The sequence below is a fragment of the Micromesistius poutassou genome (genome assembly GCF_964030765.1).
Source record: "Micromesistius poutassou genome assembly, chromosome: 6".
Lineage (NCBI taxonomy): Eukaryota > Metazoa > Chordata > Actinopteri > Gadiformes > Gadidae > Micromesistius > Micromesistius poutassou.
The window spans coordinates 17358385-17373046 of NC_140276.1; the positions used below are offsets into that span (position 1 = coordinate 17358385).

Here is a 14662-nt window from a genome sequence, read left to right on the forward strand (position 1 = left end):
TCACCCTTTAATCGAATGACGCAGTGAATGGACCCCTAGGACTCATTAGAGGCGTGGCTTCATGGAGGCCAGAAGGGGCGTCCTAGCGATGGCTATCTGGACACAGGAGGACGACCCTGGTGTTTGTTCAGTGTGAGGGTCCACCCTTTGTTTTTGTACACCACTCAAGCTTTCTTTCACTACCCTTTTGTCGATGGTTTTCTTTAATATAATTAAGGTTTTTCCTGCACACTGGGCCCAACTACTGCTCTCCAAACTGCAGCGTTTCCTCTCAGTCAGAGTTCAGAAGCACAGAGGGGACAGAATGGGGAGCAGGTACCGCCATACCTCGGAGATTGTAACGCGACCGTTGTTATTCATATTCAGGACAAAGGGTTCCTGCTGCAGTCTACCATTCCTTTTTCATTTTTTCTCTTGGAGGAGCACATGTTGCCTTGCGGCGATGGTGTCAACTGCCAAATGCTCCCAGACGTCAGCGCACAGATCATCAGGATCTCCTGGTGGGGTTCCGGAGGAACGGGAGAGAGCGTCGAGCTAGTCATGGAATGGGGAGAATCTACGAAAAGGGCGTGGCACACTTATTCTTTTGGGCCCCGACGTTTTGAAGGTGTTTGTAATTATTGTTGTTAAGAATTGTAAAAGTTATGATTGCTAATGTCATTTCTGTTCTTTTCGGCGTGTGTACATGAATGGTCAAAAAGTACATTTTGCTGTTGAAGATTTTTGCTTCTGTAGAGCAGTTGGTAGCTTTACAGAAGAACAGAAAATGTACAAAACGACTGGGAGATCGACTAGAGTAAGCTCTATTCAGTTCTCTCTCTCTCTCTCTCTCTTTGTGCCTGAGGGATGAATGGATGCAGTGTGAATAATGGAGATAGATGGGTGGTCTTGAGAGGGGGTACATGCAGTCGTATAGTGTAGCACTATAGGCTGTCAACTCTGTCATTATTTCAGAACAACATCATTTATCCCTCTGTAAAGAACCAGAAGCGATGGGCCAGTAACAGCCCTGCGTCACGCCTTTGAACAGAAGAAGCTTTGGGTTTAAAATGTGAACGCTGTTTTTGTTTGATCAATGTGTTTCTGTTGTGTCTGTCCGTCAGAGAGAAGGACCGAGTCGCCTGGGTCATGTGGTCAGTTGTATGTTGTGTGTAAAGACCTATTTTCTACAACAATGGTGTAGGCATCATTGCCTATTCCAAGGGAATCTGGGTTCCTGTCAAAAAAAGTTAAATAATTAGAAGGTGACTTTGTAAAACACATGTCCCATTTATTTTGGACCTTTAACATTATGCACTTAACATATGACATGTTTGCTACATTTGACTTGACTAATATTATCGATGCTGATGCCATTCTGTTCTGCTTTCAAATAATCACGCTCAATTTCACCGGCGACCTCACTTCACTCTTCTTTTTAATATGTGAATGGATGTCAATGATCGTTCAGCTCATCAACTCATGCCGTCTCTGTCCTCGGACCTCAAGCTTAGGTTTCTGTTTAACAGAACTTGTTCTGTCTTGGATGGATTACCTCAATCCTAAACTCAACACACACATTGGGAAAACATTGACCCTCTAGTTAGTCTACAGAGTTGGTCTACAGAGTTAGTCTACAGAGCGCCACCTGGCCGTTTCTGTGAGACACTGTTACTTGAGGGCTTTAGGAAATCTTGGGATCTTTGATTCCTTTTTCCACACCTTTGTTCAGTATTTTTAATCCCGAAAAAAAATCAAATGTATACAGGAATATTTAGTAAAACTTGGAATAACATGTGCTCTTAAGTTCTTGATTCAGCCTCATATTGTCATTCTGTTACGATTTTTAATGATTTTGGACCTGCTTAAAAATGATTACTGTTCATAATTTAACATTCACTATACATCAAAATCATCTTAGTTTTTGTAATGTATGTACAAAAATATATATTGTACAAAAATATATATGATCATATATCCCACTCACTCCCACTTTAGCATATATTTTCAAAAACACTTGTCTACAAAACTATATTTGTATTTGTATTCAATTCTCATGCCAGCGTGATAATCATTTCCTTAGATTGTTTCACCTGTTGTTGTCTAACCCACTGTAATATCTACATTCGCTGATCTCCGGCCTCGATTTTTTAATAAAACAAACAATCAATCAACCTCAAATGCTCATACAGATTAACATGTTCATGTTTTTATGTTTTATCAAATCTTTCAAGAAAACTGGTTACAGCATTTAAAGTCTGAATGTGCTGCTAATTCCATATTTTTTGTGTGTGTTTTATGGTAATTTTGAATTATTTTGAAACTGCATTAACACTACTAAATGGTTGCACTTATTTTGGACATTGTTTATTTTAAACAATAAAGGCATTATGGCAACTGTTCACACGGTCTGGCATTTTTTTTCTGCATACATTTTTTATTTTTACTGCTTAATCTCTCTCACTCTCTCCCCCTCTCTTTCACTCTCTCCACCCCCTCTCTCTCACTCTCTCTCTTCCCCCCCTCTCTCTCTCTCTCCACCCCCCCTCTCTCTCTCACTCTCTCCCCCCCCCCCTCTCTCTCCCCCCCTCTCTTCTTTCTCTCTCCTCTCTCTCTCTCTTTCTCTCTCTCTCTCTCTCTCTCTCTCTCTCTCTCTCTCTCTCTCTCTCACACTCACTCACTCACTCTCTCTCCCCCCCCCCCCCCCCTCTCTCTCTCTCTCTCTCCCTCTCTCTCTCATTTGGTGCAGAGCCATAATATAATCATTAACTGTATTCTTCCCCATTTTGCCGGTAAATGTCGTGGCATTTGATATAGAGCCGTATAATCCGTTATACTGTCTGACCTATTTTCAGTGATGTGTTCATTCAGCCGTCAAAGCCTCCTTGACTCCTCATTCCTCGAACTATTTGAACTCAGTAGGACCTCAATGCAGGGGTCTTTTTTTAGTGCACTTACTCAGGTTATGGTTTTGATTTAAAATATAATCTAATACACACGTGAGCACATGCGACTTTGGGAAAGAAATGAAGTAATCCCTGATTTGATCCGCTGAAGGTATTGTACCTTTACAAATCTTGTACGCTTATGGCGCGTTCACACACACGCGTTCCAGGCGACAGGTGCGACTCCATACAAAGTCAAGGTAGTCAGTCAAGGTAAAGACGCGTTCCAGGCGCCTGTCGCCTGGAACGCGTCTCTACCTTGACTTTGTATGGAGTCGCACCTGTCGCCTGGAATACAAAGTCAAGGTAAAGACGCATTTCATTGGCCGTTATATTATCCTAGATATGCTCCCCGATCGTAATATTGGTTTGTATCCACCCCGTCGCTTTTGGTGTGAACGCGGCTTTGGATTTAGAGGTTTGATAGCTAAACCACCTTCGCTTATTCAACAACTTGTACAATTGTAGACACACATTCCTGTTAGGTGGTGTCACCATAATCATTGAATGAATACTGGTGCAACGGGTGCATCCGTCCAGTAGAGGGCGCACCAAACCTAGATTACAAACGCATGTATTTTCTATCAAATGTCTTACAAATCTATAGAGACCATAACGAGACAGCAATGAAACACGAGGTAAAAGCAGGCACATATCACAGCATTTTCATTGTAGTTTTGATGTCCAGGGATGTTTTGCTGTGAGGCCTACATTGTATTGCATTCCTGGGTTAACCCTAATCATTTATGCAATACAATACATTTTACGGTAGTGGAAAGGTTATTTCTCAAAGAAGAGGGGGTCTTTGGGAAGTAAGTGGCCTAAAAGCGATTAATTTGTAGAGTTATCAGAGCAAGTCTGTTCCTTTTAATTATTAGTCACATTAACACATACAAATATTACCCTGGTGCTAAAAAGTATTTGGAAGTGGTAAAATGAGGTGAACTATTAGTCTAACATGGAAACTGTTGATACGAAATTCAATTCAACGGTCATTGTCACCTGTCTGATAAAGGCCTGGTGTCTCATAGGAGGTGATAGGCCCAATAGGTCACTCCTCCTTTGTGTCACACTGTGCTTTATTTTCCACATATTCCACGTATTTTGATTTCACGGGAACTGCCTTTGGTTCCTCTACGCTACACAGTAATTACATCATGTTGTTTTGCAAAATGACCGATGTTTAGTAACAGCAACATGGAGCAATGGCACCTGTGTCCACATATTGAACCCAACCCAAACCACAAAGGTTTGGGGTCACGGTCATATGACAAGACATGACATATGACAGCACTTATTCTTTGTGATGAAGTTCACGCTGTATTTCTTGACTGTCTATATCATCTGTTCTCAAAGCTCTCAAAAGCGATTCATTGTTTGCTCAAAGAAACACAATTTTCCACGACTTTGTCGTGCAGAAAATTACGAAGCACCATTTCATTTATTCCTTGTTAATTTCTTTTTAATATCAATTTATGCCGGCAGAACACAACCATGTGTCAGGATAAGCTGATCGCTGTACACAACGACAGCAGTTATTAGGAAAGATAACTCATAACTGTACGTACTTTCAACTTGACCTACTGGGGGATACGTCTCTGGCCAAGCACCCCAACATTTCATAACCATTATAAACCGAATGAATCCTCAATATCAAATAAAGCGTCACAACGCGGCATTTTAATCACGGAGCAGGACCCCCACCAGACCACGGCCAGGCAATATGGGACTGTTTGGAGAGGGATTAGAGTAGCAGGCCTCCCTGTTGTGATTCTGCTGCTCCAGTGTGTGTTTGTGTGCGTGTGTGTGTGTGTGCGTGTGTGTGTGTGTGTGTGTGTGTGTGTGTCTACGTGCGGGTCCAAGCCAAACACTGGCTGTCCCTCGCTGGCCTTCCTCTGCTGATAGCGACCGATAAAGGTGAGAGTGACGTGAGAATGACATGTGGCGGCAGCACCACGAGATAGTGCAGCACTGCATGGTTCAGATCTGAGACACACACACACACACACACACACACACACACACACACACACACACACACACACACACACACAAACTAACCACATACCTGCTTGATCTTGCTATTTCCTGTCCAGCCAATCCATTGTCCTATGTGAACTCTCTATAAAACTATTTCCTCTGGCGGCTGCCCAGTTGAAGCTGAAACAGAACAATGTCTCTGTAGATGCTAAGCTGTTATGCAAGGCCTGGCAGAGGTGAATAAGGCAGAATAACACTTTGGAACACGTTCGCAAGGGAGAAGTTGGCTGTATCGTTCGGACGGCAGTGGAACATCTCCAAGAGAACATAACAACGGTGATATGCGTGGTGTTCCAGAGGTAATAACACTGAATCAGAGCTGGGAGTGACACACTAGATCCATGAAATAGTTTAGAACGCTTTCAGATGTTTCATGTCCTAATAAAAACCTTTAATGTTCCCTTAACCCTATCTGTCTGTTTATGTGTGTGTGTATGTATGTGTGTGTGTGTGTGTGTGTGTGTCCCATTTGTTTTCGAATGCACACACAATAAAGAAAAAGAAAGTACTCTTTATATTATAAACTTTTTATTCAAACAAAAAAACAAACAAAGAGGAATAACTATCCATACATTATTGAAACTGTGATTACATTCAAATAGCTGCAGGTGTTAAATATAATAATAATCTATAATAATATGATAATAAAAAATAAAATATTGCTCTGGATAGCTGGCGAAGAGCTACACTCTTAATGGTCCGTTCCCCTGCCGTCAATAGGGCTTTTCCTTTTCATTCACAGCTAGCTCAAAATACATAATACATTCCTTGTGTCTTAGCAAATATATAAAATACACATTTTTAAATACATCTAAAAAGAAAAGTTAAATAAAAACATTCTAAACATTCTCTGTCTGCAAAACCGAAATAAAGTCCAGTTACAGTTGATCATTTACACATGAGATGTAGGTGCTAGTTCAGTCGGTGTGTTGTCACTCTACAGCTCGCTTCGTTAGTTAACAGTTAAAGTCGACAAAGCGTCTGACGTCTGACAGACCGCTGTCTGATGTCTGACAGCGGTCTGTCTGACGTCTGACAGCGGTCTGTCTGACGTCTGACAGCGGTCTGTCTGACGTCTGACAGTGGTCTGTCTGACGTCTGACAGTGGTTGAGGGGGTCCTGACAGTGGTTGAGGGGGTCCTGGCAGTGGTTGGTCCTGACAGTGGTTGAGGGGGTCCTGACAGTGGTTGAGGGGGTCCTGACAGTGGTTGAGGGGGTCCTGGCAGTGGTTGAGGGGGTCCTGACAGTGGTTGAGGGGGTCCTGACAGTGGTTGAGGGGGTCCTGACAGTGGTTGGTCCTGACAGTGGTTGAGGGGGTCCTGGCAGTGGTTGAGGGGGTCCTGGCAGTGGTTGGTCCTGACAGCGGTTGAGGGGGTCCTGACAGTGGTTGAGGGGGTCCTGACAGTGGTTGAAGGGGTCCTGGCAGTGGTTGAGGGGGTCCTGACAGTGGTTGAAGGGGTCCTGACAGTGGTTGGTCCTGGCAGTGGTTGAGGGGGTCCTGACAGTGGTTGAGGGGGTCCTGACAGTGGTTGAGGGGGTCCTGACAGTGGTTGAAGGGGTCCTGACAGTGGTTGAGGGGGTCCTGCTGGGGGGCCCTCAGGTGCGGGGCTGCGTGTCACAGCCTAGCACCTCGAGGCGCAGGGCGATGTCGTTGATCCAGCCGCGGGGGTGGACCCGCAGGTAGCGGGCGAACACCGGAGGCTCGAACAGCGCCAAGGACTCCTCGTCAGGGCCGCTGTTCCCCGAGAAGATCTGAGGAGGAGGAGGAGGGAGAGGAGGAGGGAGAGGAGGAGGGAGAGGAGGAGGGAGGAGGAGGGAGGAGGAGGGAGAGGAGGAGGGAGAGGAGGAGGGAGGAGGAGGGAGGAGGAGGAGGGAGAGGAGGAGGGAGAGGAGGAGGGAGGAGGAGGGAGAGGAGGTGGTGAAGGTTCCTGTCTCCACAGAGCGCTGCGGTGTGGAGGTGTGGAGGTGCGCTGTGGAGGTGTGGAGGTGTGGAGGTGTGGAGGTGTGGAGGTGTGGAGGTGAGGTGTGGAGGTGTGGAGGTGTGGAGGTGTGGAGGTGTGGAGGTGCGCTGTGGAGGTGCGCTGTGGAGGTGTGGAGGTGTGGAGCTGTGGAGGTGCGCTGTGGAGGTGAGGTGTGGAGGTGTGGAGGTGAGGTGTGGAGGTGTGGAGGTGTGGAGGTGTGGAGGTGTGGAGGTGCGCTGTGGAGGTGAGGTGTGGAGGTGTGGAGCTGTGGAGGTGCGCTGTGGAGGTGTGGAGGGGTGGAGGTGTGGAGGTGTGGAGGTGAGGTGTGGAGGTGTGGAGGTGTGGAGGTGTGGAGGTGAGGTGTGGAGGTGTGGTGTGGAGGTGAGGTGTGGAGGTGTGGAGGTGTGGAGGTGCGCTGTGGAGGTGAGGTGTGGAGGTGTGGAGGTGTGGAGGTGAGGTGTGGAGGTGTGGTGTGGAGGTGAGGTGTGGAGGTGTGGAGGTGTGGAGGTGTGGAGGTGTGGAGGTATGGAGGTGTGGAGGTGTGGAGGTGTGGAGGTGTGGTGTGGAGATGTGGAGGTGTGGAGGTGTGGAGGTGTGGAGGTGTGGAGGTGCGCTGTGGAGGCGTGTGTCTGAAGGGAGGAGGTGCTGACATAACTAGGTAACCCTCGCCCCCAACACACCAGGAGGCCTCTGGAACATCGGGTTTCCTTTCCCGGGTTTTAGTGACATCACAAACGAGCGTTTCCACCTATGACGGAGAGACGAGCAGCCTCTGCTGCAGTCCTGCGTACATCTAGGTGGACACGGCAACTTGTGATGTCACCAAAAAACGGGAAAGGCCGATTTTCAAAGGGCTAGTGATGGCTGATCACACGCCCTATTGCTGATATCAGCCCTTAAACTGCTCTAGAGAACAGGTGAAAATCTGAATAGTTAGACGGCAAAGATATGTCATAGGAATAAAATAGTATCCTAGTTGACAGGATGAAGTGAGCTCTGATGCAGACACAGTAGCAGACAGTCATCTCCTTATGGAGTCACAGTTGGACGACAGTCATCTCTCCACGTACATAGTTTGATGATGAGATAATCTCTATTTATACTCCTTAAATGATTAAACATGATTCATTCATGAGATTCCTGGGTCTCGTATACGACGAGAGCCCGGCTGGCAGACTCATTTATTGCTCTTTCCACTCGTTTAGGAGCGTTTAGTCTAATGTCTCAGCAGAGCACACGGCCCGCTGGGGGAATACGCTCACTGCCTAAACAAAGACCCTCACACAGGACACAGCACGACACTTGTTGATGTTCTGAAAACAAAAATGAGTACACTGTTTATTCCAATGTATATTCTGTGTCTAAGTGTGTGTGTGTGTGTGTGTCTGTGTGTGAGTGTGTGTCTTTGTGTCTGTGTGTGTGTGTGTGTGTGTCTTTGTGTGTGTGTGTGTGTGTGTCTGTGTGTGTATCTATGTGTGTGTCTGTGTGTATCTATGTGCGTGTGTGTGTGTGTGTGTGTCTGTGTGTGTGTGTATCTATGTGTCTGTGTGTGTCTGTGTGTGTCTGTGTGTGTGTGTGTGTATCTATGTGTCTGTGTGTGTCTGTGTGTGTGTGTCTGTGTGTGTGTGTCTGTGTGTGTGTGTCTGTGTGTGTGTGTGTGTGTGTGTGTGTGTGTGTGTGTGTGTGTGTGTGTGTGTGTGTGTCTGTGTGTATCTATGTGTGTGTGTGTGTGTGTGTGTATGTAGGTGTGTGTGTGTGTGTGTGTGTGTGTGTGTCTGTGTGTGTGTATCTATGTGTCTGTGTGTGTGTATCTATGTGTCTGTGTGTGTGTGTGTGTCTGTGTGTGTGTCTTTGTGTCTGTGTGTGTGTATCTATGTGTCTGTGTGTGTGTGTGTGTGTGTGTGCGTGTGTGTATCTATGTGTGTGTGTGTGTGTGTGTATCTATGTGTGTGCGCGTGCGCCCACCTTCTCGTCGTGCGTCTCCTCCTCCAGCAGGGGGCTCCAGCTGCGGCCGTCGCTGCTCAGGGAGACGCTGAACTCGGTGACCATCATGTGGGTGAGCAGCGAGCGCGCGCCCTGGGTCACCAGCCCCGTGACGCGCCGCGCCCGCAGGAGGTCCACCTGCAGCCACTCATGAGGGTTGTTGTTCTGCACACACAGACACACACACACACACACACACACACACACACACACACACACACACACACACACACATGTATACACAGACACACACACACACACACACACACACACACACATATTTTATGATGAAGCTAAGAGAAAAGACCATACATGACATTATTTTATGGTCACCATTGACAAATAACGTGTGACGCACTAGATGAGTTGGCCTGCTCCGTGGAGCTTTGTAAACCCAGACCACAACTCAGCTCACTAGGCAGTGAAGTCATTTGACAACGACTCAACGCCTCACACACTCATGGAAGAGGAGGCTCAGCGCACAGGAGTCCCCGTGGAGGAGAGGTCACGGAAAGGGTGAGCCTGTATGTGTGTGTGTGTGTGTGACGTTGTGCTGACTCGCTGGGACTCCTGTGTGTTCACAGCAGGAGTCCCAGCGTTCCTCCCCAGCCACCCCGGGACTTCAGGTGAACTTTTGAAGGACACCAATGCTCCCGTATTTTTAAACAGCACCCTTTGTGACCACATGGCTTCAGGGTTGACTCGCTGTCTATAGAATTTGACACTTGAATCAGTAAATATTTCAATATCTCCATCGGTCTCTACAGAAGGGCCAGCAGCTGTCTTGGGACGTCTGTCCGGAGGTTGTCTGCTGCTACAGCTGCCTCCTCTATAAAGACGTCCTCATCGTTATCTCAGCCATAGGACAACGCCCCTCTCTGGTGCCCCTCATCATGGGGGGGGGGGGGAGAAATCCCCAGGGGAAGGGGAGAAACGATCACCGGCATGAGGGGTGCGTCACACGGAGACGAGGGGGGAGGAGGGACGGAGGGGGGAGGAGGGGGGAGGAGGGCGAACGAGGGGAGAGAGAGGTTTGTATTACTCTTTTTTTCCACTTCATGTTAATCATACCAATAAAACGGTGGCTTATGCTCTCAGAAAGAGCAGCAGAGGGGAACCACGTGTGATGAGCGCCACAGGGGGGCCGTCCTCACCAGGGTCCACATGCTCCGGAAAAAGTGAAGTTGGCCGGCCGCGTGTTCTTTATGTGTATCACAGATGTGTGTGCGTGCTTTGTACACGCGTAGGGAGCAGCTCGGTGAGTTGTGTACGTACACTACCATTCATAAGTTCGGGGTCGCTTAGAAAGGTCCTTGTTGTTTAAAGAAAAGCACTGTTTTTATTATTAATCCTGAATACAGTCTAGATATTGTTAATTGGTAAATGACTAGCTGGAAACGACAGATTTCTAATGGAATATCTCCATAGGAGTACAGACACCGTCACTCCTGTTCAGCTCATCGTGTTTAAAGACTAATTGATGATTAGAAAATGATGATTAGAGTTTTCATGGAAAACATGAAATTGTCTGGGTGACCCCTAACTTTTGAACGGTAGTGTATGTATGCATGTGTGTGTGTGTGTGTGTGCGTGCGTGTGCGTGTGTGCGTGTGCGTGTGTGCGTGTGTGTTCACCTTGGGTCTCCACGCGTTGGCGCTGCCACCCTGGTTGAGTCGGGCCAGGCTGGCGCTCCAGGTCTGTCGCCATGACGACCGTTCAGAGGAGGCTTTGAAGCTCAGGTCAGGAATCAGCCGGCGCTCCAGACCGAGAGGCAAGGAGCAGCCTGGACACACACACACACACACACACACACACACACACACACACACACACACACACACACACAAACACATCACCATCATTACTGTCCTGATTCAGAAGGAGTGAGGATGCAGCCTATCTTGTCTCCCTGCGTCCTGGTTTGGGTCAAAGTTTCCTCCCGTTTACTATTTGATTCATCCCCCTCCTTGTCTTGTGTTCTCGTCTTGGAGATCGTTTCCACCTGTCCACCTTCCATTTGTGGCGGCTCTCTTAGTTTCCGTCTGTACGAGTGCATCACACCTCCCCTGTGTTTCCCCAGTCTGGTTTAGATACCAGTGAGCCGCCCTCGCTCCGGCCCGACTCACACTGACGCCATGGTGACGCTCGCTGCTACGCTAGCTCCTATGCTAGCTCCTGTGCTAGCTCCTATGCTACCACCATGCTACCACCATGCTACCACCATGCTACCACTGTGCCACCATGCTACCACTGTGCTACCATGCTACCACCATGCTACCACTGTGCCACCATGCTACCACTGTGCTACCATGCTACCACCATGCTACCCCCATGCTGCCCCCATGCCCCCACTCACTGTTGAGGTCGCAGCCCAGCAGCTCCAGGCGCAGGGCGGGGCGCCGCTTCGCGATGAGGGGCTGGATGCGGAGGTAGCGCGCCACGACGGGCGGGGAGAGCCGGTGGTCCTTCACACTGGAGCTGTCCATGTTCCCCTTGAACCTCTGGAAGCAGAACCAGAGAACCAGGTGGAACCCAGGCTACACGTCTACCGTCGGACAACAGCCTTTATCCTTTGTTTAAAGTCTTAAAACGATGCGTTCAAATTGACGACCGGTCTCTTTTATGAATTTGTCGGTCGTTGGAACCGAGAGGTCGTGACCCCTGGTCTGCAGCAGTGACAGGTGTCGCTGGTGACTGACGCCAGCCTCAGCAGGGGGCTGTGGGGGCGGGGCTACGTACGTAGTACTGCACCGTCTGGTTCCCGCGGTAGGTGTGCCAGGTGAGCTGGTCCAGGCTGTAGGAGAGGCTGTACAGACTGACCAAGTAGTCCCGCAGCGACGAACTCGCTCCCTGGGTCTGCAGGCCGTGCACCAGCGTGGGACGTCCCACGTCCACCTGGGTCACGAGGAGAGGAGGGGGAACATGAACATGATGCACACACACACACACACACACACACACACACACACACACACACACACGCGCGCGCCTCCTACCTGTAACCAGGAGTCTGGGTTTTTGCCCATCCAGGCGTTGATGGAACCTGTCATGTCCAGCCTCGCCAGGTTGGGTCCCCAGGAACCTACACACACACACACACACACACACACACACACACACACACACACAGAGTTAGAAGCGTATATGAACAGTCAGCCACTGGTAACGGCTGCTGTTCAGGCTGCATTATGAGCCTGGCTGCAGTTCTTACCGTGGTGATCAGAATCCGTGATCTGAAAATCTTCAATCCTTCCCGACTTCATCCCCAGAGGCAGCACACATCCTGTAAATCAGCACACATGCTGTAAATCAGCACACATGCTGTAAAATCATCATCCACCATCCTATCAAGTCATATTTCTGATTTGAGGCCCAGGACTGAGCAGGTGAGCTGACTCTGTCCTCGTGATTCTCGTCTTATGGTGACTAGTGAGAGCGGGGGGCAGATGAAGGTCAATGATCTCAGAATATGTACGGACCCCATCACTCCTCTGTAAAGATCCTGTTTTTTAGGGTTGATATATTTGCATTTGGGGGTACTACTAGAATAGGGTTACATGCCTGTATGTTAGAAATACACACTGTCCATTTCTGCAAAACCAATTTCAGCATCTTTCAAAAATGTTCTGATTGGTGTCATGTCCCTTCCCGAGTGACCAGTCTGCTGTGATTGGTCAGCACGCCCACCCTGTCGGGATTGGTCGCACAATTTGCACGTGTGTCGGCAAATTCGCCCCACCGAGAAGTTGTAAACATTGCGGGTCGCCGGGAGGCGGGACTTCTGCACTTCTGCCCCGCCCACTGCAGTCAGTGAAGTCTGAGCGCAAACGAGCCGCTTCCCGCCCTTATTGAGGGCCGTTCTCGGTGGGGGGGGGGGGGTACGGCCCCTGGGGAGGACGGACATTCTTGTAGCTTAGCAGATGTAAAACACGTATACATACGTCATGTAACATATGACGTATGTAACATATAACATAACATATAACAATAAGTCGAAGGCAAAGGGAGGAGTGTAAACAGAACAGGGGAGCACAGGGGCTTGTAAAGGGTAGGAAGGCAGACCGCATGACTCCACGTCTCTCTCTTCTTGGCTCTCTGCCTCAGGTGAGATACTAATCTGTTTTCTTTAATATTCTGGCCGTATTATATAGGAAATTGCCGTCGTGGCTGCCCCCTCCCCCCTCCCTGTGTTTTTCATATTTATATTGTATTGTTTAAAGAGTGTGATTAAACAGAGGTAGGGGCAGACTTTATTAAATTCTCTGTGGTGTTTGGTCCAATGGAAGGAGGGGGAGGAGGGTGGGGGGGGTGCTCACGTGGGTCGTAGACCAGCATCTTGGCCCTCATGCCGGCCAGCTGGTAGTCGCCCACAGTGCACTCCACCAGCCAGGTCCCCACCATGGAGGGCCGCATCTCCAATGTGCCGAACACACCTGGGGGGAGGGGGGGGAGGGGGAGGGGGGGAGGGGGGGAGGGGGTCAAAAGAGATCGGGTCGGACGGATTTTAGTTAATTGTTTGAATAATACACTTAAGCAGCAGAAACTCAGGGAGAGAGAATGCAGAGAGAGAGTATAAAATCACACACACACACACACACACACACACACACACACACACATTCTTTGTGATGAAATTAAGAAAAAAGCCATACATGATGGTATGTTTTGACTCTTATGTGTGTGAGTGTCTGTGTGTGTGTTTGTGTGCATTGTGTGTGTGTGTGTGCATGTGAGTGTGTGTGTGTGTGTGTGTGTGTGTGTGTGTGTGTGTGTGTGTGTGTGTGTGTGTGTGCGTGCGTGGCTGTATATGTGAGTGTGTGTGTGTGTGTCTGAGTGTGAATGTGTGTGTGTGTGTGTGTGTCTGAGTGTGAATGTGTGTGTGTGTGTGTGTGTGTGTGTGTGTCTGAGTGTGTGTGAGTGTGTGTGTCTGAGTGTGAATGTGTGTCTGAGTGTGTGTGTCTGAGTGTGTGTGTGTGAGTGTGTGTGCGTGCGGCTCACCGGGGTAGAGGTTGAAGACGGCGGCGCGGTGCCGCTGCTCCGTGTTGGTGTTGAAGGGCAGCCCGTGGAAGTGCACGGCGTGGTACTCGGTGTCCCCGCCCACGTTGAGCAGGTGCCAGCGGACCCTCTGGTGCTGCGCCACCAGCAGCCCGGGGAGCGTCTCCGCCACGTAGCCGTTGATGGCTGCGCCCCGGGGGAGAGGTTCAGTGAACACACTGCTGCTGGGGGCCACCTCTAAGGCGGTGGTGCTGTGCTGCACGCTAAGCGTCCCTACGTTAACATCTGTTAACATCAGCACACGCTTTGGTCCAGAGCTGCTCACAACGAGTACGTTTGTCAGAAGAAAGAGAAACAACGATAATAACAATCTGTGGGTACAGTGAGGATGTTCATAGAACCAAGAGCCAAGCACTAACCATCACTAGGTTAACCAGTTCCCCGTACACACTAACCATCACTAGGTTAACCCGTTCCCCGTACACACTAACCATCACTAGGTTAACCCATTCCCCGTACACACTAACCATCACTAGGTTAACCCATTCCCTGTATACAACAGAGGATAAGATGCTACCTGATGCTAAGTACTATAACTAAGTATGACATACAATAAGTGCGTACATTAAGTGCCAGGATGAACAACACACAGTATGTAGGAGGGATGGGACAGGGTGGCTGTCAGGGAGATTAGACAACCTTTATATATTATATATTTTTATTATTTTCAAAAATCACTCCAAACTCCCCACAACAAAC

At 48.7% G+C, this 14662-nt stretch overlaps 2 protein-coding genes across 3 annotated transcripts in view; one reads left to right on the forward strand and one right to left on the reverse strand.

Annotated features, from left to right (window-relative positions):
* slc16a2 (solute carrier family 16 member 2) overlaps positions 1–1924 on the forward strand; it is a 25324-nt gene extending 23400 nt beyond the window's left edge. For both annotated transcript variants that reach the window (XM_084469740.1, XM_084469741.1), the window contains one exon: positions 1–1924. This exon is cut by the window's left edge and continues 2022 nt beyond it. The gene's annotated coding sequence lies outside the window, so the exon portion shown is untranslated.
* A 4144-nt stretch (positions 1925–6068) lies between these two features.
* f8 (coagulation factor VIII, procoagulant component) overlaps positions 6069–14662 on the reverse strand; it is a 30439-nt gene continuing 21845 nt past the window's right edge. The window contains exons 20-28 of the mRNA XM_084469791.1: positions 13907–14089; positions 13225–13341; positions 12120–12191; positions 11905–11990; positions 11648–11803; positions 11265–11409; positions 10543–10691; positions 8891–9073; positions 6069–6716 (exon numbers count right to left, since the gene is read on the reverse strand). Coding sequence (XP_084325917.1) covers positions 6561–6716; positions 8891–9073; positions 10543–10691; positions 11265–11409; positions 11648–11803; positions 11905–11990; positions 12120–12191; positions 13225–13341; positions 13907–14089 — 1247 coding nt within the window. The 3' untranslated portion in view covers positions 6069–6560. The remainder of the gene's footprint in view (positions 6717–8890; positions 9074–10542; positions 10692–11264; positions 11410–11647; positions 11804–11904; positions 11991–12119; positions 12192–13224; positions 13342–13906; positions 14090–14662) is intronic.